The 27997-nt window shown below is 44.0% G+C and overlaps 1 protein-coding gene across 2 annotated transcripts in view; it reads right to left on the bottom strand.

Moving 5' to 3' along the window:
- Positions 1 to 27997, bottom strand: part of MYOF (myoferlin) — a 153930-nt gene that overhangs the window by 14969 nt on the left and 110964 nt on the right. Inside the window, exons 31-47 of one of the 2 annotated variants that reach the window (XM_014785548.2) lie at positions 27846 to 27954; positions 26699 to 26776; positions 24537 to 24718; positions 24285 to 24443; positions 24062 to 24160; positions 22946 to 23107; positions 20819 to 20984; positions 17871 to 17947; positions 15901 to 15957; positions 14407 to 14418; positions 12696 to 12794; positions 10985 to 11110; positions 8922 to 9077; positions 8364 to 8455; positions 4659 to 4829; positions 3702 to 3850; positions 1459 to 1598 (exon numbers count right to left, since the gene is read on the bottom strand). In XM_014785548.2, coding sequence (XP_014641034.1) covers positions 1459 to 1598; positions 3702 to 3850; positions 4659 to 4829; positions 8364 to 8455; positions 8922 to 9077; positions 10985 to 11110; positions 12696 to 12794; positions 14407 to 14418; positions 15901 to 15957; positions 17871 to 17947; positions 20819 to 20984; positions 22946 to 23107; positions 24062 to 24160; positions 24285 to 24443; positions 24537 to 24718; positions 26699 to 26776; positions 27846 to 27954 — 2034 coding nt within the window. The remainder of the gene's footprint in view (positions 1 to 1458; positions 1599 to 3701; positions 3851 to 4658; positions 4830 to 8363; positions 8456 to 8921; positions 9078 to 10984; positions 11111 to 12695; positions 12795 to 14406; positions 14419 to 15900; positions 15958 to 17870; positions 17948 to 20818; positions 20985 to 22945; positions 23108 to 24061; positions 24161 to 24284; positions 24444 to 24536; positions 24719 to 26698; positions 26777 to 27845; positions 27955 to 27997) is intronic. The other variant, XM_004427840.2, reaches the window with a different exon arrangement.

The raw sequence follows: 27997 nt of genomic DNA on the forward strand, positions 1-27997 counted from the left end.
GGCCCATCTATCTGACTGGAATGTTTTCCCAGACAGGCTAGGAATGCCATTAACAAACTATATCAACCATATGAACCAATTTAAATTCCCCAGACTGTTTTTGGATGTTCTGTCGACTCTGCCTTCATAACAAAAACAGACTGGTCATTAAGAAGGTTGCCAAGGAAACCAGTAGATTGGCTTCCTAATGCATTGTGATCAAAATGAATTAACTGGAGCTCTTGAAAAGGGATATATTTTACTGTGATCCTGACTCTCTTCCAACTAATCTCTGGGGGTCAGGATTCTACAATACATCAAGCACACTGCAGAACATTAGGCGTCCAGGTGTCTCCTAAGACCCAGCCACAGGGTGTCCAATGTGGTAGGTAGAGGTGATGGGGGGTGCAGGGTTGGTGGATTTCTAGGGAGAAATCTTCCTTGCTTTGCAATTTCTTGCGACTTTATTCAAATGAGGGGTGAGGGGGAGAGGAGGAGGAATGGAATCTTTGGGGAAAGGAAGAATAACAAGAGAAGGAAGAAATGAAAATGCGAAACCGAATAAAAGCAAGAAGTGAGTGACAAAATAATCTAGTAAGCCCAGGCCACTTATGGCCACTGTTTAGAAATAAGCTTGCCCATGGTTCTGCTGTCAGTGTCAACAACATTTTAATCCATTAGATTAATATTTCTTAAAGTGTGATTTCCTAGTCACCTACATCAGAACCCTTCCAGGTACTTGTTAAAAATTCAGATTCCCGGCCCCTTCCCAGACCTATTGAATCTGAATCTTTGCAGGCACTGCCTGGGAATCTTCACTATAACAAGCTCCCACGTGGATTATTTTGTCATTTGCCTCTCCTTCCTTCTCTGGAAACTGCTCCCCAGCTTCTAGGAACTGACCCTCCCACATCATTGTCCACCTCGCCCCTGTGAGGAGCCATCTTGTGCACTGCGGCTCTGCTTCTCCCCTGGCTCTTTCCTCTTAGATAGCACCACCTCACCCAAACTGGGCCAAATGCAACTGCTTTCCCAGGCCCTGCCCTCCTGGCTGCAGCCGAATGGTCCAGTGGTGGACGACTGGGCCAATCCTTTCCACGTTTGGAAGTAGTTGGGCTTACATTATAACATAAACAACCCACCCAGAAACTGTCCACAGTATTCTGACACGGGGAGGTGATCACAGGAAGAGCGCAGACTAAAGCAGACTCATAGAGAGAGGTAGACAAGAGACAAGAGATCCTGGTCCAAGTTTGTTCTTAGTCACAGTCACTCTCCTATATGGATTTAGTGAGTTACATGAAAAATCTTACAATAAATTCCCCTTTGCTTTGAGATGAAGCAAATCTGACTTTCATTTCTATTTCTTGTGTATCTAAAAGTATGCAAAAGAAATAAAAAGAGGCAAATCCGTGTCAGCTATTGCCACTGTGTTTGGGGTGTGGGTGTTGGGTCTTCAAAGGCGGAGAGCCCCTTTACCTGGGAAATGTTGGGCTGGAAGGTGCTGTGCAAAGTCCTTGTTTCCACGTGTTCAGGGACCAGCCCCTGAGTCCTGAGGATGTGAAGGGCAAGACGCTCATCAGGGGCCCCAAGGTGCTGGTGCAGGACTTTGTTGACTTCTGCAATAGAAAACAGCATTGAGACAGGGATGGGCATCAGGAACAGTTCAGCCAGATTGCCAGGAGGGGCTTGCAGCGCTTTATCCCAGACGTTGCAAAATGGTCAGGCAGTGCCAGTGTGCAAACTTCGACTTGTGGAGGAGTCATTGATAGAAATAGCTTCTGACCAGGTGCCCTGCCCCAACCAGGCTCATACCTGATTTGTGGGCTGCCAAGAGCAAAGGGACCAGAACACACCAGAACGGTAAGTGAGAGCAGCCTGCGTTTACTTTGGTGGCAGAGGCTCACAGCCAGACTCTGTTTCCCAGACTCCCTTGCAGGTAGGTGTGGTCATGCAAACAAGTTAGGCTAGAATATAATGTAGGTGGAAGTGATGTATGTCCCTTCTAGACCTGGCGCATAAAACCCTCTCATGTAGGATCCTCCATGTGCCTTTCTCTTCTGGATGCAGAAGAAAACAGCAACCTTCAATGCCTTAGCTGAGGAATGGCAGGGCTATAAGATGGGAGAGCCGAGTCCATGAAGCATTGCTTGGAAGAAGGCCACCGACCTTTAGGAATACCTGTTTGGAATTTATGAGAAATAACCTTCTATTGTGTTATGCCACTGAAATTTCTAAGTTCAGTTGTTACAGCAGCTAGCATCACTGTGGCATTTTAAAAACAGAGCCCCCCAATTCTCTGACACTCCTCCCACTGAGAGGTGGGTCTATGTCCTCTCTCTTTGAATCTGGAGACATATTTGACCACTAAAGAAAGGATGCTAGGTGACTTCTGAGGCTAGGCATGAAAGGCTACACAGCTTCTGCCTGGTCCTCTCGGGGCACTTGCTCTGGGGGAAGCCATCCGCCATCTAAGGAGCCCGGGTTCCCAAAGATTGCCCTATTGGAAAGGCCTGAGTAGGTACTTTGGTTGTCAGCCCCAGGTGAGCTCCCGGCCAAGAGCCAGCATCAACTGCCAGCCCTGTGCATTAGCCATCGTGGACATCCAGCTCAGTCGAGCCTTCAGATGACTGTAGCTCCAGCCAATATCCGACAGCAACCAACTGCATGAGTGACTCAAGTAACCCCTGGCCAGTTGAGTCCTTCCTGAATTCCTAACTCACAAAACTGTGAGCAAAACAAAATGGTTGTTTTCAGCGGCTAAGTTTTGTGGTGACTTATGTAACAATAGTAACTGGAACAATCCTCATGACTGATACAGCTTTTTGGGGTGTTGTTTGATTGTCTGGGGTACTCTTATCCATGACACCATGTTACTTGGCAGTTTATTCCCAATTCCTTTTGCAAGTTCTCATGTTAACAGCAGCATCAACATTTCTTAAACATCTAATCATCCCTGATATTGATTAAGTCCTCTTCAAATGGAAAGATAGAATATAGTTCCTTACAATGTCAAGAATAAACAGTTGAGGATCAGGAAGCATTTTCATTCCTGTGTGCCTTTGCTCAGCTTTCTCTGGATATCCCATGCACCCTAAAGACCAGCTCCACTGCCACCCGCTCTGGGAAGCCATCCCTCCATACAAAACACTGAATCATACCCTAGCTCTTATGCTCTGTTAAGCCTATTTCACTCTTCCTCATAGTGCAGCTAGCTGTTTATGTGTCAGGACAGATTGTATTATAAATTACTACTTGGGAAAGAGCAAGACCCCAAGCTCAGACGTGAGCCAGATGTGAATTTAGCAGATTCTTTGAGCCAACCCCCAGCATCCCTGAGCCTTCTCTGAGAAGGGCTGGAAGAATAATGGAATAAACTTGGAAGAGAAAGTCTTGCACCACCATCTGAGCACTTTTGAGCTGATTATGCATTACATGGAAATTAGTTAATTACTAGAACTTTGTGTTCAAAGCTCAGATGGCTATGACCTAAAAAGGTCAAGTGAAACATAAGACAGACAAGAAAATGTGTCCACTTTGACACTTGACATGACAGCCAAACTCTACTATAATGGGGCTTTTGTTAGACAGTCACGTGTTCGGAGTCCCCTATGGTATAATTAGGGTACTGCTCTGCCTGTTCCCCTCCCCAAAGCAAATCCAGCAATATAAATGGTTGCTTTACTTTGTAATCAGCTTGCAATCCATGGCAATGTGCTTACCAAATTCATCCAAACTGTAGTCTCGTCCTCCATATTTGATTATACTTCCATCTTCAGAAAGGGTGGGTGGTGGGAAACCTTTGAATCTGGCTACGTTTTGAAGCAACTGTGTTGGTCTCAATTGATCTCGCCAGGTATTTATTCCAGAACTGTGAATAACATCCCACACCTGGAGTTACTACAGGGCACACAGGTCCCTCTTGGATTCATACCCACATACTCACATACCTACAGATGCCCTTGGGTAACAAGGGAGCAGAGAATGTGCTCTAAGTTATGGCTTTTAACTCGAAATCTATTTCAGACAACTAAAATCCACAATTATTTTGGCCTCAGCCGACTCATTCTTTTTGCCCCCTGAATTTTCTCCTCTGTAAAAATGAGGAGTTTGACTGCAATCACCATAATCATAATAGGTAAACTCATAAACTAGAAATCACAAGCTGTGTCTCATTTGATACTGTAGAAATACTGAGTGCCATATAGCGCTCTGGGAAAGAGGGACATCACCAAATTGATCAATTTAGGGGGAGGGGCAGGGAATCCCTGCTTCCAAAGGGCAGGGAGGGGCAGGGAATCCCTGCTTCCAAAGGGCAGGGAGTTCCTGCCATCAAACATTGCCAGCTCTCAGTCCCTGGCATCAAGGAATGGGGCTCAAAGAATGGAAGCAAGGACACTGGTTCTCCAAGCACTGCTACCTATGCCATCCCCGCAGAGCACTGCACTACCCAGGGGCCAGCGTTTTACACAAACTTCAATGTGAATGGCGCCCCCTGGAGTTGGGCAATGCTATGGCTCTGATTCTCCCTAAGTTAATTCTATCATTAACAACAGTCTATATCTGAATCAAAGGAGCAGTGGCTCAGTGAAGGCAGGCCCTGAGGTAGAGAGCCAAACGTCCCCAGATATTAAGTCAGATGGGGCAAATTGTCGACATGTATGGCCAAAGCAACTTACACACAGTACTGCTCCGGTATGCCGCAGTGGGACCCAAACCGGGAAAGGAATCGGTTCTCCAGATCAATAATCGTTTCTCCCACTTTTTCATCACGGGTAAAGGTGTCGTAATCATAGACAGAAATTTTCAGATCTTTTTCTTGAGGTAAGTAGCAGCTCAGTTCATACATTCTAAATAAACAAAAGCAAGGTTAGACTCTCCATGATCCCATCCAGGCATCTCACAAACACCAGGGCTCTGTGCAAAGAATCCCCAGGCAGTGGCTCTGGCTGCTGGAGGAGAACATCACGACTAGGAGAACCAGGTGGGTGGTGGTGGGTGGGAGTACTTAATAAGTAGTACATATTAGTAAAAAAAAAACCACAAGAGATTATATACTTGCTCAGCAGAAGATCACGGGCTTTAAATACCTAAGTTCAAATCCCAGCTCTGCCGCTTACTAGCTGTGGGACCCTAGCCCAGTTACTTAACGTCTCTGTGCTCAGTTTTCTTATGTGTAAAATGCTGATAATAATACCTGCCAACCCACTTCTCTATCAGGGTCAAGTGAAGAAATGTTTAGAAAGCATTTGGCATGAGTGCTCAAAACCCAATAACTATAATAATCATCATTAATTATAATATTATTAACATTATCATCACATGCCTATTAGCTGGGACACCCAGGCATCTCCACCAGCTGGGAGATTAGTAAGGCACAAGCATCCTGATTTCCAGCCCCCTATCTGTGCCCTACTATGTTCCCTCCTCTGCCTCAACAGAGACCACTCCCCACGGAACATCTGTGACTCACCCCACAAGAGCACATGTGTGGGGGTGTGTGTGTGTGATCGGAATGCACCAACATGGTGTGATGTGCATGGTGCCAAGAAGGCTCCCTCCCCCTCCCAGGCCCTCTGGGTCTGCCATTGGTTCTCAAAGGCTTTTCTATAGAATCTGTACTAAAATGCAAACACTTCTGAGAAATAATCAAACTGTACTTTCTGTGGTAGGTGAGCAACGTGGTGCCGGTCCAGAGAAGGGGATAAACTGAACAGCATCGGGGTTTGGACCCGTATTACACCATCCACACAGGTACAGGTCCCCCAGTAGGTGCTCGATAAATTGTGTTGATGGGAAACTGTGAGAGGCCTCTCCCATCCCTCCTCTCTCTGTGCCTCCTCCCCTTCTCCTTGCACGCTGGTGTGTGGATGGCTCCTGCCCAAACAGCCAGGAATGTTAATCCATTTGAGCAGAAGCCTGTGTGTCAGTGGGGCTCTGGAGAAGAGCTTCCAGGATGTCTCCTAGCTAAATCTCAGCAACTTTTCTAGACTGCTGCAGCCAGACAGGGGCCTGCAGGGGGCAGGCAGCCAGACGAGAAAAGGTGCTTGAATCATGATCACACACAAAGCACTGTATCCACACGTGGCCCCTAACACCGCAATTCCAACACTGGATTCCAAGGGATAGGTAATATGTATCCTTTAAGAAAAAGAATTCTTTGGTCAAGCAAGGTTGAGAACTGCTTCTTTTGGAGTTCCTCTGGGCAAACTAAAGGCTCTGAGAGGTCCTGCAATTATTATCTTTTTTAACCCAGGTGTCTTGGTTTGATGAAGGAATACTTCTTTTCTTGGAACACTAATTAACATCTTATGGACGACACTGACATTCTGTTGAATGTGATCTGGAGGATGCTATGATGTGATAGGAATGTGCTGAACGGTGGCTGAGGACATAGGAATTTTGACCCTGCCTGAATTCCTGTCCCAGAATCCCTGAGAGTCTTGCTGAGAAGAAAGTCACCTCCTAAGACTAAGGGCAGGGACCAGAGGTTGCAGAGTCGGCATCTCCTTGGCTCCACCCTGCTGGATGGAGGAAGTCTGCAGGCATGCCAGACAGGGATTGGCTGAGCAGAGCCTGACAGCATCACTTCCTCCTGGGGTGGCTTCGAGCAAGACTTTTCCTGCCACTTAATTCAGCTTGTGCTTGGCTCCTCTGAGACAACGATTCAGACAGGGCTGCCTTTCTCTGTAAACCTGGCTTTCCCTGCTTCCCTGTCTCCCTCACACGGAGCCCTCCTTCCTGCCCTGCGTGCCTTTTCCTGTCTAGACCTCAGGGCTGGATCAGTGGAAGAAAAGGAAAACGATCACATTGCCGTGCCAGAGGATTACTTCCACTCCCTGGCCCCGGCACGTGGCCTCGGGGTGTGCAGCACAGAGGATGTGCGCATGTGCGGCTGTGTGTGTGTGCGGGCGTGCGTGCCCGGGAGCTGAGTGAGCGTGAGGTCCCCAGTGCACATGTGTTACAGGGGCTGAGAATGTGTAGGGGAGAATGGTGCGTGTGAACTTGACAGACTTTGATCAAGTGACAGACTTTCTTCCATGTGTATCTGCACGCGCACACATGAGAGAAAGAGAGAACGCGTAAGGGCACAAACCAACAAACATGAGTAGAGAAGAGGATGAGAGAGATAGTGAAGCCAGAAATTAACATATAGGCCACACATCAAACAAGAACAAAGTATTCTCCTGCATGGCAAGTTTCCAGGGGAAAAAATACAAAGAACCTTTTTCTACAGGTGATGATGGCTTTGCCATGAATATGAAGCATTATAAAGGGTGTTGGAAAAGCCTGGGGCTTGGAGTCAGGAGTTTCTACCTAAATCTTGCCTCCGTCGTGTACTAGCTCTGTCGACGCAGCTCTTGGTGCCATTTCTCTCGTCTGTAAAGTGGGGCTCTAATCCCGGTCCTGCCCGGCTGCTAGGTTTGACATGGAGAAGAAAATCTGACTGTGGCAGCGACAAAGAGCACAGTGTGGAGACCACGCAGCTGCCGCTAGAGTCAGACGGCCGGGGCTTGAATCCTGACTCTGCCCCCACCAGCTGGGCACACTGAGCTCTGATTCTCTGTGCCTCAGTTTCCTCTGCTGTAAGATGGGGGTAACAATAGCCCCTCAGAGTTGTGAGATTTTTGAGATGTTTTATATAAACGGCTCAGCATGGTGCCTTAACACAGTCAGAGCTCAGCAAATATTACCTTTTATTAAACGTGGACACAGTTTATAGCTGAAAAATGTCAGTCCTATTTAGAGGTCACTTGGATTTGCCTTACCCTTGAGAAGGTTCTGATGAGATCAATGTAACAGTCTAGAAACAAGTCTAAAGTGGCAACGATGAAGAAAATAATGCTATTTCAAGAATCTTCAGGAACAGAAGATGGAGGGAGCAGGACGTTTTGACTCCATCATTTTCTGCCCCCTCCTCCGTTTTGATAGCAGAGTCAAAAATATATTCACTGGATCAAAATGGTGGACTCAAAACACCCCGGAAAACGGAACCCACGCTGTATTCCGGGAGTGAGAAGCACCCTGTCACTCCAGGTAGGTCACTCTGCCCATCCTTCTCATCTAGAAAACACAAACTTATTGGACTCCTGGGCCTTGTACCACCCCCACTCCCAACACCCCCACCTTAGGTCTCAGAGCAAATCTCTCTGAAAGGAGCCCACCTCCTGACTTGATCTTATTCTCTTCACGGCACTTTTCACTTCCATGAAATTCTTTTATTTGCACACATACATCTGTCTTATCTGCTCCACTGACTAGAATCTTCGTCTAGTTCATAGTGACAGTTTCAGGGCCTAGAGCAGAGCTTGGCACCTATCACATCCTTAATACATATTTTACGAAGAAATGAATGACAGAAAAACTTTTGGTATGTACGTTACCTGCCGAAAACTGGGTTGAGAGTGTTGGGAATGTAGTGGTCTCGATCCTCAATTACTTTTTTGCCCAGTGTTATTTTTATGTAAGGGTCACACTGTGGGGACAAAGCAGATGGTAGATTAGGTCCTCATGGGGTGCAAGTTTGAGTCAGTTTCTGGGACAGACTCAGGTGTGCCTCCACACCCACTCCCCACTGATGAAAAGGTGGCGGCCCCGCCTGCCCCAGTCAAGGTCTGAGCCCTGCTTCCCCCGGGCAGCACACAGCCAGCGTGCCTTAGGGAAGCCTGCGGGGTGAAGAGGCGGTGGCAGGGAGGAACACCCAGCAAATCTCCTCCCAGGTCTCATCTGTAAAATGAGAAGGATGAACCAGAGCATCCAAAGTCCCTTCAACCTCTTAGATAAATCCCCGTTGGGATGATCCTCCTGAATACATCGTTTTGATAGAGTATCGTTCCCCTAGTGAGATAACAGACGCCCCAAAAGAAAGAACTTGACAATTATTGTGGCTGATGACTGTAATTATCTTGCTACAGGAGAAGGCCCCACACCCAAACTCTTACCAGGCCATTGTTATCCTGGGGCTGGAGCTCTAAGCCTCGAACAATGTAAATCCTAACCGTGCATTCCTGCGGGATGCTGTCAGGTAATTCCCGAAACTGCCTGGGAGGGGCCGGCACGCTGGGGTCATCCGGCAGAGGGTAGATTCTAAAGGAGCCCTAGGAGAGAGACACACAGATGTACTCACAGGGCCTTGGCGACCTGGGCAGAGGGCTCCTGGCAGTGCCCTCCTCTCCCAGGACAGCCACAAGGGCTGTGGGATTGGGTGACGAAGAGCTGCTTCTTGTGAAAGAAACAACATATGTTGCGCTTTGCATATTTCCAGTAGGGAGAGTGAAATGATGATCAAGTAACTATTTAATAGATCACAGAAGAGAAGACAGGCAGAGCAGAAGCAGGGAGACCAGGCAACAATGTAGGCAAGAGATGGGGGTGGCTTGGACCAGCATAATGTCAAAGAAGGTGGCGAGAAGGAGTGAAATTCTGCACATATTTTGAAGATAGGAATAAAAGTGATTATTTTTAAAACCCAATAAAGTACGAGGGGTGATTTCCCTTTCCTTGCATTCCTCCTATAAACCCTCTCCCACTCCCACCCCCAGGCAAACTCCTATTCATCCTTCAGGTCTCAGCTGAAAGGTGACACTCCTTCCAGGAAACCTCCTGACTGTCCCCGGGTTGGGTGTGTCTCTGTGCTCTCCTCTGACCCTGCACTCACCCCGTGGCAGCTCTGGCCCGTGTGGTGTCATTGTCTATTTATCGTCTATATTCTTCACTAGAGTGTGAGCTTCCTGAGGGTGGGAATTATGTCTTGTTCATCACTCCATCTACAGGACCTAACACAGGGCCGGGCGTGTAGCAGGGGCACGATAAATGTTTTCTGAATGAGTGAGCCATCAGGGCAGCTTGAGAGGCCATATATTTTATCTGGAAACTAGCTTAAGTACAGGAGAAAGCACTAAAATTGGATTCAGAACACGTGGGTCTTAGTTCCAGCTACATGCATTCAGTAAAGCAGCATGAAGTAAGCACCTACAAAGTTCCAGGTATTGGCGACCCAAAAATGAACTCAAGGCACCCAGTCTGCCACAGGGATGTTAAATAGGCTTGACTCTCATGCCATCTTTGATTGCTTGGCGGGGAGCTGTAATGAGAAGGATTTTGAGACCGCATGTAGGGTATAATCCTCTGATCGATTAACAATGTCTGCTATTGGCAAAGGATTAGAAAGGAGCAGCAATCTGCCATGGATTTGCCAACTGTGGTTGGAGGGAGGGGCAGTCATGAAAGCAGATACTTCAGTGTGAGAGGTGCTTTAATAGCACAGGAACCCAGACCTGTGGGAGCCTAGAGCAGGAGTGAGTCACTCTGCCAGAGCCATCAGGGATTCACAAAGAATTCACAAAGAATGTGACATTTGAGCTGGCGCTTAAAAGAATGACTAGGAGTTTGTTAGACCACAAAGAGGGAAGGAAGGGCATCCAGGGAAGGAAGAAGAGCCTGTCACAAGGCTCGGAGTTGTGAGAGGACAAGGTGTGTTGGGAGCTTGGGTGAGGTCCTCCTGAGCAGGAGGGCGGGGTGGCAGGGGAGACAAGTAGCTTGTGAAAGGCAACCTCCGCCTTAGGAAGGGGTTGAGACTTGATCCCGTGGAAACCCAAGCGATGTCTTTAAGCAATCAAGAAACATGATCAGATTTGGTTTCATGGAGGATGGACCGGACTGGGACAAGAAAGGGGGCAAGGACATCAGTTGGCAAGTTGCTGCAATGGTCCTGCTGAAAGCCTGGAGGGGGCAGTGGGCCTGGGGAGGGGAACAAGATCTTGGAGAGGCTGAATCTATAGGAGTCAGGACTGGTTGGCATGAGCAGGGAGAAAGAAACATACTGAGACTGACTTTGAGTGTCTTGCCCCTGACCCCACTGCCCTTTTCCTCATTAACACCTCCTAACATCCTTCAGATGTCAGAGGACATGTCCCTGCCCTAGAATTTGGCTGTCCTTTATCCTAGGTCTATAAAGAAAATAAAGGTGGACTTTAAACAGGACGAACACACACATTTTACTCACCTTAAACTCTCCTACCACAGAAGGATCTTCATTCTCATCTGATTTGCCTCGATACAGCTTGAAAGTATCTGAGAAGTCTGTCAGGCCCTCAAATTCCACTACATCCTCCAGTTCACAATCATATATCTGAAAACCATCAACAGAGTCTTAATTTCTCGTTAAAACACAGGTAGAGTCTAAAAATCAAAAAGACTGACAATACCAAATGGGCATGGGGATGTGGACGGGGCAACTGGAACTCTCACATTGCTGGCAGGAGTGTAGAACGACACAACCACTTTGGAAAAACGTCTGGCAGTTTCTTATGGAGTTAAATATCCACCTATTCCAGGATACAGAAATTGTATCCTGCATTCCTAGGTATTCATCCAAGAGAAATGAAAACATGTCCACATGGTACAAGAATGTCCATAGCAGCTTCATCATCAGGAGAATGGATAAACAAATTGTGGTATATCCATACAATGGAATACCACTCAGCAATAAAAAGGGACACATTACAGTACATATGACAACATGATGGATCTCAAAACTACTGTGTCAGGCTAAAGAAGCCAGACACACACAAAATACATGCTGTATGAGTCCATTTATATGAAGTATAAAAACAGGCAAAACCAATCTCTGCTGAGGAAATCAGATCAGCTGTCTTGGGGAGGGATGGGAGGTTGTGGGGAACTGACTGGAGAGCAGTACAAAGGAGTTTTCTGTGGTGATGGAAATGTTCTTTGTCTTGTTTTGGTGGTGGTTTACATAGGTGTATACAATTATCAAAACTTATTGAATGGATTACTTTATGGTATGCAAATTATACCTCCATAAAAAACTAGAAGAGGATGAAGACAAGGAAGAAAGATGGAAAGGAGGGAAGAAAGGAGGGAAGGAAGAAAGGAAAGAGGGAGGGAGGGAGGGAAGATGGACTGTGTGTCTGATCCACCAGACAGTTTGATCATTTTTAAAATTAGTGGTTCTTTACATACTGATGTTTCTTAAACTGCACTGAGATATTATGAAATAACACAAAAGGATGTGGGTTTTTTCTACTTTGATGGGGAAAATCATTTTAAGGGCTTGATGGTTCTTATTTTAAAGATTTTTTCTCCTATGCGTTATTTTGAAAACTTTATCATTTGCTTCTACTTGAGTGCATTATAGCCTGAAAAACTGAATGAAGAATTGGAAAACCCAAAACATTAACGTAAAGATCACAAAGAGCCTGGCCTGCCTAGATTAATAGCTTGTCTTCCGCCTGGCCACACACGCCCATTGTTGTGATTGTATGCTGCATATATGTAACAGAATCAACTTTTCAGCTTGTGAAACTGATGCCCATTCAGGGGACAGGATGAAGTATGTGGACATTTCATGCTGTTCTGCAAGAGCTCCATGACTTTTAGGTCTCCCTGGGTCAAACTGGACAACTGTTAGCCTAATTATAGCATGGTGCCAACCCATTCCCAACTCTGTGCCAGATGCCCTGATGCCCCAAAGTGGCAGTCACATAACCATAAACCAACAGCTGTCCTCAAGCCCCTGGAATCTTGGCAAAGCCAAAATCCATTGCAAGAGGGCTTTGCAGGAAGCCAGAGGTGCTTCTGGCGCCTCCCCATCAGCACCCACCATTGGAGCTTTTGGTTTTCTACTTAGCTCTGCCTGTGGCCGGTTATAATGGATGTGGATCTCCCACCCACAGAAGTATAGGCCCAGGTACCTTGAGTTTGGAATAGCCTTTCTGAATATATTGTCCACATTTTTCAAGTTCCCCCGTGGAAGCATAAAATTTACTCCACCAGTCAACGATTTCTTCCTCCTAAAGAAAGACACATCAAAATGAAAAAAATCTTTAGTGATGACCAGCATTTCCAATCAATGGGGGAAAACCCATATGTAATAGGGAAGAGAAATAGGTACTTCTGAACCTGAAACAGGCGAGATTACATAACTTTTGTTTACATGCACAATGGATAAAGCATTCACGATTCTTCTACCCAGAAGCTGGAGATGAAATGATCATTCTTGGTCAATGAGATGTGTTTGGCTTTAATACCTACAGCTATGCTAGATGTTTTCTTATATCCTATAGACACAATTTATTCATTTGTCTGTTTTTACTTTTTTATCCTGTTGACTTGATATTTACATATACAAATAGATTAAAATAAAACTTCCAATATATGATTTCTACTATTTCATTTCCTTAGCCCTTTTAGCCAGCAAAGCATTGTAAAACAAAGCTGACTAAGCTAAGAGTTGGAAAAACTGGTTTTAATTCAAGTCCCATCCTTTACGTTATAAGCCATACCTTTATGTTACAAGCCATACCAGCTTGGTTGGGCAAGTTACTGAACATCTCTAAGCATCAATTTCTTCATCCACTGAATGGGATAATAACACTACCTGTCTCCAACTATCTTAGAGAGGTTTTTTTTTTGAAATCAAATAAGATCATTAGGAGAAAGAGCTTTGAAAATGACAAAATGTGACACAGAAGTAGGGAGGCATTATAGTTTATTTAGACCATGGTTCCCAACCTATCCTTGGACGTTCTAATTCAATCAGTCTGGGGCGAATCCTGGGCAACCAACATGCTTTCCTAAGTTCCCTGCATGATTCCAATGTGCAGCCAGTGTTGAGAACTTCTGGTTTAGATGGTGGTTCATGGTTGGGCAGAAGGGACAGCATATCAGAGTCACTTGTGGAACATTTTAAAACTGCAGGAGGGGCTGGCCCCGTGGCTTAGCGGTTAAGTGCGTGCGCTCCACTACTGGCGGCCCGGGTTCGGATCCCAAGCGCGCACCGACGCACTGCTTCTCCGGCCATGCTGAGGCTGCGTCCCACATACAGAAACTAGAAGGATGTGCAACTATGACATACAACTATCTACTGGGGCTTTGGGGAAAAAAAAAAAAAGGAGGAGGATTGGCAATAGATGTTAGCTCAGAGCCGGTCTTCCTCAGCAAAAAGAGGAGGATTAGCATGGATGTTAGCTCAGGGCTGATCTTCCTCACAAAAAAACAAACAAACAAACAAAAAACTGCAGAAGGCTGTAGTTTATAGAACGCTGCTATAAATCCCACTCAGATTTATAACAAGAATAAACTTTCACCAGGCTCACCCATTGTTTATTTTAATCTACCTGGGAAAGAATGATGTTGCCAAAAATACAGAGTGTCGCCTATAACATAGCCTCCCATTCAGTCTGGGGGGAAGGAAGAGGGAACACTCAAGAAAAGCTATTTCTTACCTGTGTGCAGTGTATATATGTATGTACACACACACACACACACACACACACACACAGAGTTATTTCTCCTTTATGGGATAGTAACCCAGCCCTGGATTCAGAAAAAATTTCTTTACATATCAGTTATAGGCAGAAAACACATGAATCTTAAATCTAGCAAAATGCATACAATAGTTACCTTTTCTGTCAGCTGCTCATCACATGTATGGGCAGGAAGAGGGCAAACCATATAACAGGTCACACAGATATGGAGACCCCATGAGCATAAGGTTTAAAGACAAAGAGAGAAGGAGAAATTATTTTTCATGCATGCTTTATATTATCAACATTTCAATGGATTATTTAAATTATTCAGCTCAAGATGATCTCATAATTGAATACACCTTATTGGTTTCTTCTCTGAAAATGTGCAAAAGAGTTACAAACAGCATTAAAATGAAAGGCTCTGAGGGAGCCCTCCATGTCCCATGTTTTCAATGGAGTTAGACAATCTCAATAACTGCCAGCACAACGGTGGTCATACAGGAGGGGAGGGGGGTGCAGCTGCTCATCTTCTTGCCCCAAACCTTTCATTCCATTTAGCTCCTAAAGCATATCCCCAACTTGGCCTAATTCTCATCCCTTCAAAAACTCCTGTCACAAGATATTTACGTCTAGCATGACCAAAATACCATCATATAGGTACCTTTCCCTGGTTTTTCTCCATGCCTATGTTATAGTACCAAATACATATTTATCCATCAAAATTGTCTAAGATATCAAGTTCCTCACTGGCCAAATCCTTCCATTTGAGTTTTTGCATGGAGAATCCACCCTGATCTCAGGGCACATCCAGGAGATGAGAGAATGGAGATCAAGGATGTTGGGGCTTGAGTTTTCTCTTGGTACATGCTGGAACATTAGCCAAGCTCGCCCTCAGGGGCGGTTTGAAGAACTGCTATCTAGACCCCCATTCCAAAATCCTAACTTCAAGTTCATTTCTAACGTGAGGAGAGAACAACTCCTCACTACAGGCACTCCCTGCAGCCGCTGTGTGGGCGGCCATGGCGCTTCTTATATAGGTGCCCCTTGGAATTTTCTGGATTGACTTTTGCTCAGCACACAGAATAGCCAAGAGAGGCAGAGAGACAGATAGAGGTAACAATCTTTCTATTAGATTCATACCAAAACAGGACTAAAGGTTAAAACATCACAGCCGCATTGAGATTTTGGAGAGAGGAATTTTATGCCAAAAGTGCTTTCACATTCTGAATGGTTCCTGAATTCAGATTTTGAGAGTCTGTTTATTCACATCTGTTTTCATCTATTCGAAATTATTTCAAAGAAAAGAATAGCTCATGATTTTGAAAGTATTATTCAAAACAAGTTGCTGATTTTAAGATTTAGGATTCATATGGGAGAATATATTCATGCCTTCTTGCTTATTAGTTCACGTGGAAAAGTAACAGAAATAACTTTCTTTATTATATCCAATAATGAATTTGCAATGGGAATCAAATCACTAAATGGCACAGGAGATTCTCCCCTTGGGATTAAAACCATCACATTTGTTTAAAGATCACCTTTCACTCCAAAATCTACTAATAGAAAGAATCTGAGAGGAGAATCCAAGTCTTTAGACTGAGGTCCCCGCGGTCCCAGGCAGCCACATGCATTTTCTTATCATACATACATGCACTGTCGTTGGAGAAGCCATTTTGCTGAGTGCTGTTGACATGCTGCTTAAGCACTGGAATTGGAAGGTAATTGTTGAAATGGCCATGTCGGAATGTCCATGTCATCTGGCTAGCATTTACCCAGATACTTATTTCTGCCCCAAATACTTACTTCTCACTTTTCTTGTGGTAGTGCTGAGCCCATTCGTTAAGAGCTTCCACAGTTATCACAGGGTAACGGTGTGGGTCTCTGTGAGCAGGAGACTGTCACCCAAAGCCACAGCCTCCAGTTCCCATCAACAGCACAGTTTTGACCCACTTCTTCCCTTTACTCATATAAAAGGCTTGAACTGAGTTAGTGGTAATAGATGTATATTACACACACATCGCATGTACATGTAACACATGCATATCACATGCATACATGTATATCACATGTATGTATGTATAATACTACATGTACATGCAATATAGGACATCAGCAAGCTTGTTATTGGCTCTTCCAAAGCTCAACTTTGCTCATTTCACTTGGCAAAGGTGTGTACTATCTTCCCTGATGAACAAGTGGAATCAGTTTTTTAGAGGACATTCCAACCAGCCTTTCTTATGAAAACAGCGTACCTCAACTGAGTGTTGGGAGAGCAAGCTGATGCAAGTCATTTATAATACAGTGGGAAATTACCCACTGATGACTGTACTACCATCTCCAATCCTGCTGGATTGCAATTTAAATTCTCTGATGTAAACTGAACTTTCACAATGTGTTGCTACAGTAGCCTAATCATCTGTTAACTATTGTTAAGGAATGAATGAGAATGGCGGCATAGATTGGCTTTATTCTTCTTCTTAATCCCCCATATCTAGGGCTACTGAGTACAGAGCAGGCAAGAATAAGAATTGATTGACAATGGGAGGTAGGAAAGCTGGAGGCAGATTATAGAGCCGGATCTTAAACTGCCTTCTTCCAGAGCAGTTGTGAATATGTACATAAAGGATCTTAAGTATATTATACTTAACTTCTTTCTAGGCTACTACTATTTTATTAGGAATATTTGGGGTTGTTGATAAAGTGAACATAGCAGTTTTGCAAATTTGATATTGTCATTTGTGACTGTAGAGATTTCCAGGGAACAGAATCAAACACGTTGCTGCACAGTGCTGGCTGTGAAGACCACATTTAGTATGGTCCGATTGTCAGTGAGTTTAATGCAGCGGGAAAGAAGTGGATTTTTTTAAAGGCACTGTTTATGGACATAACACATTAAAGTGCATTTTTTGGCCAGTTTGCACGTTAAAACACGCTGTGAAAGTCCATCATAAATGCCAACAGAAACACAGAGATATTTGATGTTTTCTTTTTTCTAGGCTGAGATCTTATTTTTCCTTCCTTCTTGTAGAATTGGCTGGAATGGTTTTAAAATGGGGTTCTGAGTGAGCATTTCCACCAATTTCTTGACTTCAAAACCACAGTGAATATAAAAATCAGGGATGTCCCGTACACCGACAAATAGAGTCATTAAAAATCTATGACACTTCAGTTTCATGCAGGGAAAAAAACTGCCATGCTACATGCATGCCTCTTCTGAATGTACGATGCTGTAAATTTGCTCCTGAAATTGCTCTTTCCAGCAAATGATACCACTCAGACTGTCCACATCAATGGTTCTCAGATCTGCCGCCCGTTAGAATCACTAGGGAAGATTCTAAAATATACTGACATCTGGGTCTCTCTCCCTCTTGGAGGATGGGGCCTGGGCCTGGGCCTGGGTATTATTTCAAGTATCTGGGTAACAGGGTGGAGGACATTAGTCCACATAATGTCTTCATAACTATTGACGAGTGCACTATTCAGATTCTTTATCTCAATAAATTAGTTTGATTATTATTATTTTAATTGCATTGAATGGTTGTTTGACTGACTTCACCCACTGCTGAGACATCTAGAAGACAAAACTGACATTATCCAACGATTAGTCCCGAAGCCTACCTTTGAAGCCAGTAATGGTTTGGTGTCTTCTATTTCAATAATGACATCCCGGCAGGGTGGCGTAGACATAAAGGAGGCTGCAAGACAAATAATTTCTTAATCTAAGATACTTACAAACATATAGTGTTGAACATTCTACTCCAAGTTCAAATTTAACAGCCATAGAGTGGATGGTAGTGTTTATTCCTGGATGAGACTTATCGAATGAAGAGGACCACAGGCGAATATAGAAAATAATCCAATAATTTATCACTTTTCCCAAAATCTGATATGGTTTTCGACATTTTCAGGGGACTATATGGCTCATTTTTCTTTTGTTTTGGACAATTAGCCCAGTACCTATATATAGCGGAAGTACTCAAAAAAGAACTGTCAATTGTGTCAACACATGTCTTTAGAGGATGCAGGGGTGGGGTGGGGGAACCTACATCTAAAGGAGTCTCCTTTTCATGGGATCTGTTCTAAGACACAAAAAAGCAAAACAAGGTGAATAGTTGCACATTCAGGTCTGAAATTGCAGCAGCTCATTTAGCCCTGGTTCTCGTAGTGTATGCAGAGGGAGAAGGCACATGTTCTGCCTTTAGACAATTCCCAGAATATTTGTGGCCCTGGATTTTGGAGTGAGAGCAAGGGCTCAGGAGCAGCCCCTGGGCTCACCAGCTCTGGTTCAGCTGAAGAAGGTACCAAAGCCTCAGCCTGTGCAGGATGGGGGTGAGAGGTACGTCTCCCCTTTATGGAGGAAGGCATCAGGCAGTCAGACTTTCAACAGGAGGCCAGAACCCAGACAGAACAAACTCTGCCAAGCCAAAATAACTTCCTGTTTATCCCACTGGGGCAACTGACATATAGAACATACAGGAGGGGAGGGAAGACACATTTTTTAGGCACCTACCATGTCCCAGGCAGTGGATTACGCCCTTTACATACGTCTCATTTTAATCCCTCAACAATAGTGTAGAATATGTATCATTATCCCCATTATAAAGATTAAAAAACTGAGGCTAAGAGAAAGCAAGTCACTTGCTTCAGGTTAAACAACTAGGACAAAGTGAAAGTAAATAATCTAGGTCTGTCTGAGCCCAAAGCTTGTGTTTTAACCATCAACCAGAGCCCAGAGCAGAGTAGATGCTCAGTAAATGTCAGAGAAAGGGTCAGGGGGACACTGGGGAGGCAGGGGGGACTGGAATTTATTGAGCATCTATGACATGCATGTCACGATGCGAGGTCGTTGTACATCCACGTGGCAGCCCCAGATCTACCAGCAGTCTCCACGCTTCCAAGATAGCTCCCCCACAAATCCTGACAACTGCACCACAGAACGTGACAGCCAGATGGGCAGGCATGGGGGACACAACTGTATGCAAATTCCTTCTGATATTGTCAGTTCTCCGCGTTACCATCCTGGGGTAAAGAAAGCCTCAGGGACAGAGGACAAAGTTATTCTGTGTGCTTCCAACATTAGGCGAAACAAGCACATTACTCATCTCTTATCCTGTCATTGGTTTTAAGAAAGTACCAGATCGATCTACAATAATAGATTCTGGTCTTGGGAACATTATGCTCCCCTCATCCCAAATTCCTTAAGGATTTCCTTTTCAAGGGGTTTCATGAAGCCTTGACCACACTTCACATTAATTACGTAGAATCACTAACCAGGAGGCCTCTGCCTTGGGACCAACCTACCTGTGACCAACAGGCACATACAGGTCCATCCAGAGAAAGTCTGCAGCATTTGTAATGATTTCACATATTTACATCAAGGAAATTTCTCTCATGAAAGCAGTAGGAAAAACACGAGGAAAATGGTTTCTCTCTATTTAGCAACCCCAAATAAAACAATTCCTGCAGTTACATTAATCCTTGTTGTTATAAAAATGTTGCTATTTTAGGCACCATCAATTCAGCACAAGATGCTTTGCATGGGAAATTAACAGATAAACACATGTACGGTTTTGCTCAAGTGTGACTGTGGATTTTATTTTTTCCTCTTTCCTGAATCGGGGACAGGATGCTCAGACCCACAAGGCAGATGAGTCTCAGAGGCTCTGCAAAATCAACACCAAACCTTATGGAAGATTAAAAAAACTGGTTAGCCCACAGTTGCTTAAATAGAAGACATCTGTTTCAGTGTTGAAGCAACCAATGATTAGCTGAATGAGTGTGAGCCAGTTCTCCATGGGGTCTCATCTCACGAGGCCAGGGGCCCTGGGATCTTGTTCACCGATGGGACCCAGTCCCCAGGGCCTAACATAGTCCCTGGCGCATGGTAAGCTAAAAATAAGTCATTATTGAATGGACAATAGCAAAATGCTATGCCTTAGTTATGATTTATTATGGAATTCTAAAGTAAGTATTATGCTCTGCTCTATCATTTACTTATGAATTATGTGAGCTAAGCCAAGTTATTTAAACTCAGCAGGTGTTATTTTTTCCTCGATGGATAACAATCAAATATTATCTTTCAAATTACATCACAACAATGTTGTGATGCATTAATGAGATGGGACAACAGATGGAAAGCAATTTGAAATAAAAATCCTCCCCCCTTCAGTGCTCGTGGGGGGGCTCCTGTATTTCCCCATCAAAATATTTATCACACTGGACTGCAGTCACCCATTTCCTTGTTTGTCTTCCCTGCTGGGATCTATGAAAAGTTCATGAAGCACATAACATTTCCTAAAAAGAAGTCTTGTGTTCATCCGAGCAGGATACTTCAGAAGGTAATAGCTTGAGCCTTGGTTTCCCCCCAAAATGAGGTGAGGATTCAAGTCTAGCTCTGCCACTTACTAACTACATTACTGTGGGAAAGTCACACAACTCACTGTAAATCAAATCATTTCTTCATCTGCAAATCTGGACGACGAATACTTACCTTGGGAAGGTTTGTAAAGATTAAATCAGATCATGCATGCAAGTCCCCGAATGTTATTTATAGAGCTGCATTTTACCTTTTAGCTGTGGCACAATATCCTCCTTTCCTGCATAAGGGTCACAGCGGAAGCGGTCCAGGCGGTCGATGGTGCACTGGCCGACGACGGGCTTCCGCCCGAACTGCCTGTGGTCGATGACCTTGATCACCAGCGGAGGCATGTACAATTCCTCCTTGGGCAAGAACTGGGGAGCACAGAGGCAGGTGTCACTTCTCTGTACAAGGCCCAACAGGGGCAGCTTTGCCAATCAACTCTCCCAAAGCGAAAAACCCAGACTCTTTTTGCCCATTTGGCGTAGCCCAGGGCAAATAAGTAGTTCTGTAACTAGGCAAGCAGCACAGTGCTCAGGGGCATGAGCTCTGAGGCACCCACGTGGGATCAAATCCTAGCTCTGCCATCAGTTGCTGCATGACCTTTGGGAACTTTCCTGTGGGCCAGTTAGTGCCTCAGTAACAGTGGGGTTGTTGAATTCACATATATTAATATGTGAAGTGCTTAGAATAGTACCTCAGTACCTGGCTCTGCTCTGTAACAGGATGTGGAGTCAGCCTTTAGTCAGAATTAGTTAGAATTTAGAAATGACCGAGATGAAACTGAAACTTCAAGGGAAATAACTGTGGCTTTGGAGTCTTTTAGCCCTGGAAATTTAGTGCCAAATCGGATGCTCATTTTTCCTTGACTCCTCCTGGTTCCTCCACGTGGAACTGGGTGGCCTTGGTGATACTGTCTGATTGGGGAATCATGGATTGGTCCCAGGGCCTGCCTGATGAGTGGTTCAGGTGAATTTCCACCTCTGGCCTTGCACAGGAATAGAAGCTGGGGTCGATGGAGTGGCTTTCCTCACCTCCACTGACTAAGGCTAGATTCTAGACTAGAACTTGGGAGGTGGGGGAGGGGCTGGGGAGTGGACAAGGATGTGTGGAGGGGCCCAGGGGTGACCACTTTAGGATTCTGGCTGGGAGGGTCCAGGTGGTGCACCATTGTAGGGGGAAGAACATGGTGTTTGGAGTTGGAGGGACCTAAGTCCAAACTCCGGCCACCCACTTGCTAGCTGTGGCCCTTGTGTAAATTACTTAACCTCTCAGTTTCCTCCAAAGTGGGCAAAAGAGGAGTGAAAATGCCTTGCTGTGGGGTTGCAGTAAAGACTAAATGCAGGGAGTATGAATGCTGCTGGCACCGAGCTGTGGCTGCTGCTGTAGTGTCGACATAACCAGTGCAGCACAGAAGGCGTGGCCTGCACTCACTGTGGGACATGGATACGGCGTTCCCCCTCTCTAGGCCCCAGTTTCCTCATCTGTAAAAGGACAAGTTGAACCACATGACCCTAGAGTTCAAGAGTGGTGTGCTGGAGATACCAAGGGCAGGAAAATGACTGGGGTAGGGAAAGGAATGGGAAGGTTCTCGGCCTTCTACTCCTTCAAACTGAGGAAACATCTTTATTTTTATATCTTTTATCTAGTAAAGTAAAAAAGAAAAATTTTCTCTTTTCTGAAAAGTTAAGGATTTAACTGATTTAAAGATGGAAAGACTAGGTGACTTCTTCTTGTTCCAAAGTATTATGGGGTCTACGATGGAGGACTGTGAACTGGATGTGATGCTGTCGCTAATAACCAGAGGGTAACTTAGATGGAACAAAGTGGGTGCCACCCCAGGGGCACCTGGAGGAGGGGCACAGTCACGAGTTATTAGGGCATGGCCCCATCACTCCATATAGTTCCTCTGCAGCTGCCTTTCCCAGCCAGCAGTCCCTATCCAGAGGGTTCTGGTCCACATACACCAGCAGGGACATGACTGAGGGTTAACATTCTGCCCTCAGGGGGATTAACCAAGAGCCTGTAACTGACAGCTGACTAGATGGAAAGCTTATTGGAGAAATACATTAGTATTTCTCATAGATATTTCTGTGTTGCTGGGGTTGTCTGAAGCTATAAGAAACCATCACTACAGTTTGAGAATCTAGGGAGGAAAAGTCACTGACAAGCTGCATACAAGGCAGGGTTTTTCTATCTGTTGTCAGACTTTGGAAACATATAAACTATATGTGAGTGTGTGTGTGTGTGTGTCTGTGATGTATATATATGCACATTTCAAGTAAAATTCAGCTACTCAACACACATGGACTATTACAGAGTCTTGATACTGTACCACTTTCATGAAGAGAACAGAACTGGGAAAGTTGGGTGTCTTCTTAAGGTTTTTGATCACCACTGATTCTACCCTTTCCCCTCCACACTCCACGATGAGACTGGGGGATGTGACAGAAGCCATCTGGTAGTTCTTCATATTTCTTAAGCCCCAAGCTAGAATCTAAGAAAACAATGTAAAGAGAAGGGAAGGAAACCCAGCATATTAAAAATAATATTCAAGAGGAAAAATTCTTTCTTAATAACTGGTAAATTCTTTAAGATTGACCTGTGTAGATTTGCCTAAAATCTCTGAGAATATTATCCTAGAAAGCCTGTAGGTCACACAGAGAAAGCAGTTTTGCCTCCTTTCTTCTCCTGCCTGAGCAATAAAAAGGAGAGCATTAAGAGGGCAGGAAGCAAATCCTGGCTCTGTGAACTCTCGCAAGTTCGTAACCTCCCTCTGTCTCATCTACAAAGGGGACCGAGAGTATTATCTATCATAGGGTTATTGTGAGGATCAAGCGTAAACTTCTTAACACAGTGTCTGACATGCAAGCATTAAAAAATGATAGTCGTTGTTTAAAGCCACCTGCTTCAGTCTTTGAGAACTCTTAGCAAGATAGCCTGTGAACAGAAATCTCAAGTTAACAGCTGCCTGACTGGACGAAGAGGGGAGGCCTCGAGAGTAGGCCAGACACTGTCCATCAACCTGCCTGGGTGGCTCCATCAGCCTGTATCTGCTCCAACTGTCTGACAGGTCACCATTTCCCATTACTCCCTTCCCACTCTCCGCCTCTGCCTCCCTCTCAGGTCCCCTCCTCTCTGCAAACACAGACACGCTGCTCTGAGTCTGCCTTCCCTCTCCAAGTTCTCCAGTTGACAGGGGAAACCCAGAAATCTACTGGCTCCCAGGAAATGAGAACTCTAGATTCCCTCAGTAATGTTGGAACTGACTGTTCTTGTAGCTTCAACAAGCCTTCTGTTTCCATGAGTATTTCAAATTTTTGGACAAATTTTATAGGATGTTGGAGACAGCAAGAAAATATGCAGCAAGATTCCATTTCCTAGAGGGAAGATCTCAGTTCTGGAGCCACATCCACTTGATTCGATCAACAAAATTTAGAGAGTAGCATACCTCAATAGCAGTGAGCTGAACCACAGGCCGGATCCCCTGGGGGACCATGTATAGATTTGGTGCCCGTTGTGAGGGAAGAATGGGAAGGTTGGAGCCATCCTGTGAAAAAAACATGGAAATGTCAACGCCTCCCTTTAGTTCAAGCAAACAGTGCCTGGAGTTATTAACAAGTGTTTTAAGCAGCTACACTGAAAGAATACATGAGTGAGCACTCAGCAAGTACCTTGTGCCTCAGAATCAGCTCTGCAGTTACAAGGACATCCCCACATGTCTTGTCTCCATTCATTACTGGGTACCAGAGAAGTTTGGGCGTGACGTCCATTTCTGAGTTTAGTTTCACCAGGGGAGAGCACATGCTTCGTCCTAAAAATTCATCTTTGCCCTAGAGAAACAAGTGATCCTTAAATTCCCCAACAAACATCCCTATAAACCTCCATTATCCTCCTTGCCATCTTAGACATTCTAAATTACCTACCACTTGGTCATTGTCAAAAAGTTCGATGATAACTTTGGGTGGGTTCTGTAGGACTGTTTGAGGGTCCCCATAGATTTCAATTTCATCAAATATAATTGTTTGGTCCCAGGTGGGATTCAGAGTTGAGTGGATGATCTCAGTGGTTTTACTTCGATGGAGGAAGGAGACATGAGCATATGGGTCTAAAACAAAAAAAGAGAATAACACTATGGCCATGGCTAAAACCATAAAACTCCTAGAAGAAAATATAGGGAGTAAGCTCCTTGACATTGACTTGGTGATGATTTTTTGAATTTGACACCAAAAAGCAAAGGCAACAAAAGGAAAAATAAATAAGTAGGACTATATCAAACTAAAAAAGCTTCTGCACAGCAAAGGAGACCATCAACTAAATGAAAAGGCAACCTGGCAACTTATGGATGAATGGATTAAAAAATATATATATATATATATATATATATGCCCAATGGAATACAATTCAGCCTTAAAAAAGAAGGAAATTCTGCCACTTGTGACAATATGGATGAACCAGGAGGGCATTATGCTAAGTGAAATAAGCCAGAGAGAGAAAGACAAATACTACATGGTATCACTTATATATGAAATTCAAAAAAAAAAGTCAAACTCAGAAATGGAGAATAGGATGGTGGTTGCCAGGGGCTGGGGTTGAGGGAAATGGGAGGAAGTTAGTAAAAGGGTACAGATTTCAGTTATAAGAGGAATAAGGTCTGAGGATCTACTGTATAACATGATGACTACAGTTGATAACACTGTATTATATAATTGGAATTTGCCAAGAGAGTAGACCCTAGGTGTTCTAACACACAAAAAAAGGTAAATATGTGAGGTGATGGGTGTGTTATTTGACTCACTTGTGGGAATTCTTTCATAATGTATATGTACATCAAATCATCACGTTATACACTTTAAATTTATTACAACTTTGTCAATTATACCTCAATAAAGCTGAAAAAAGATAAGGAAAAAAAAGTAATCCATTTCTCCTCCATGCTAAATAATTTCACCAAACCTTTTTGCAATTGCCTGGGAGCTGACCTATCTGAGCAATAACTTAATGTCTAACTTGATGCTTTTGCAAAAGCCAAATGGGTGCTTGGTTTTTAGCATCGCAGCATCATATGAATGGCACTCTTTGCTTTTGCCCTGATGATATGTCTTATATCTCAAACTGCAAGGAATGTGATTAGAGCTTTATGCAACTTTAGTCAAGAATTTTGATAGGATTCTAACTTTGACTTTCAATGATCGAGTGCCCCCTTGTGGTGAATATTCAAAAATGTCTTCAAAAACCATTTTGGAGATGTGCATTATAGGGATACCTTGAATCTGCTTTAATTTGTAAGAAAAGGAAACCATTTATAAATGTCGGTTAGTATTCATGCTTGGAACACACCTCACAACTGACGTGAGCATGCCAGTGTCAGGCAACTGCTTTAAGAGCTGTTTCCACAGAAGGCCCAGGGAAGTTCTGTGGGCCTTCAGGTCCTGACGTGGAATGCTCCCCGTATAGCCCAGATAGCCTCCAAACTATTCATGGTCCCACAAGCAACAGCACAAATCCCCAGGCAGCAGCGCCCTCGACCTTCCCCTTAGAACCAGTCCAAAGGCAACAAAACCAGCCAGGGTGTCAGTGTGGGGGTGACAAAGCCTCATGGTTTCATGGTGCTGGGAATTTGGGGAGCAGGCAGCAGAGGAGGTCAAGATGGACTCCACACTGCTTCAAGCCTGGTGCTGTAGGCAAATGGGTAACCTGTGACCTTTTGTCAACTTAAGAGAGCTACAAAAACATATAAAGTATTTTAACTTACCAATCAACCCAAGAGCCCAGGGGTAAAAACACAACTATGTGTATAAACAGAGAGCAGAAACTGCTTTTCTTCTTGGTGCTTTTTACTACTCAATCAATTAATGATTATTAACATTAAAGGACCATGTATCTTCTCCAGCAACAACCACGCTCGACATACTCAGTGATTGTGTATCTAATGACGGAGCAATTTACTTCATGCACATTAAACTCATCTCAGTATGGAAAAACTTTTTGTGGTCGTTGGAAATAACAAAAAGCGTCCGCTTGATGAAAAGTAGAATCAAGCTGGCCTGCTAAGTAATAATGTGCGACAGAGATTATTTTCCTTTACCTGAGAAGCTATCCTTGTCTAAAGCCCTGAGGTTTCTGGCTTGATAGATGTAGCAGCGCAGATGGTAAATGTAGACTCCTAAAAAGAACAGGATGGGGGTTACTTACAAGAAACATAACACTGCTGTTTTTCTGGAATATTTGGAGATAATAGATGTTTCAGATAAATGGGTCACCCAAATCTATTTCCCCACAGTAAAGAACACCGATAATGGTGACAACGTGTCCTCCCAAAGTAGTTCTGTTTCCTGTAAAATGAAACTTATTTAAAAAATGCTACGGTAAGCTCAGTGCCAGTGTGTGAACGAGGAGGACATTACTTCTGGTGTAGACTACCTGGATTTAGGGGACTGCTTGTCATCACTGACCTTTCCAATGAAACTGGGTCTCCAGGAGTTACAGAAATAGGGCTTTCTACACCATTTCAGCACCACATCTAGGGCACAGTTATCTGCTGAAAGTTTCTTTGATATTTCAAAATCTTTATACTCCTTATCTTTATTATATTAATGCATATACGTGCCCCACCCATCCACCCGTAAGCACATAATTTGAGAGATAGTAAAGCATTGGGATTCAGTGCACAGCTTCTGGGAATCGGACCACTTGAGTTCAAATCTTGTCTCTAGTGCCTACAAGCTGTAAGACCTCGGTCAAGTTATTTCATCTTTCTGCATCTTGGTTTCCTCACCTGTAAAACTGGGAACAATAATTGCACCTACTTTCTAGAGTTGTTATCAGGATTAAATAAGTTAATATATACACAGTGCCTGGCACATGCTAAGACCTCTATAAGGATTTGCTATTATTATTACAGAGTAGGTCTGCCCATTCCAAAATTTCTGAAGGTTATCATTGAAACCAACCTTTACTTAACTTTTTGAACCTTTTTTCTAATTAAAATAACCTTTTTGGGGGCTTCATAGAATAAGTACATATTGAACATACTATGTTAAAATCAATGATTCGACCACCTTCCCCTCCAAATATAATTTTTAAAAGTGTATTTTAAAAAATCCTTTTCATCAATTGATGAAAATGGAAGTACATTTGCATAAAGAGATTTTTATTATATTTGGTGATTTGAAGAGTTTTCTTGAGATAAAAGTCATAGAAGTGGTATGCACAAATACATGTTTAAAACTTACTGTCAAAATTACAGGAAACAATGGGAGTGTTTGCTCCAAACACAGTGGTGGCACTGTACTTCTGTTTTTCCATGCTTTTTTCATCTCCATCCTCAGTAGTATCTGCGCCCTAAAGAGACGGAGAAATCAATTAACAATGCCTAAAAACAAAG

This window comes from Ceratotherium simum, chromosome 6 (assembly GCF_057802395.1).
Source record: "Ceratotherium simum simum isolate JZ-2026a chromosome 6, ASM5780239v1, whole genome shotgun sequence".
Lineage (NCBI taxonomy): Eukaryota > Metazoa > Chordata > Mammalia > Perissodactyla > Rhinocerotidae > Ceratotherium > Ceratotherium simum.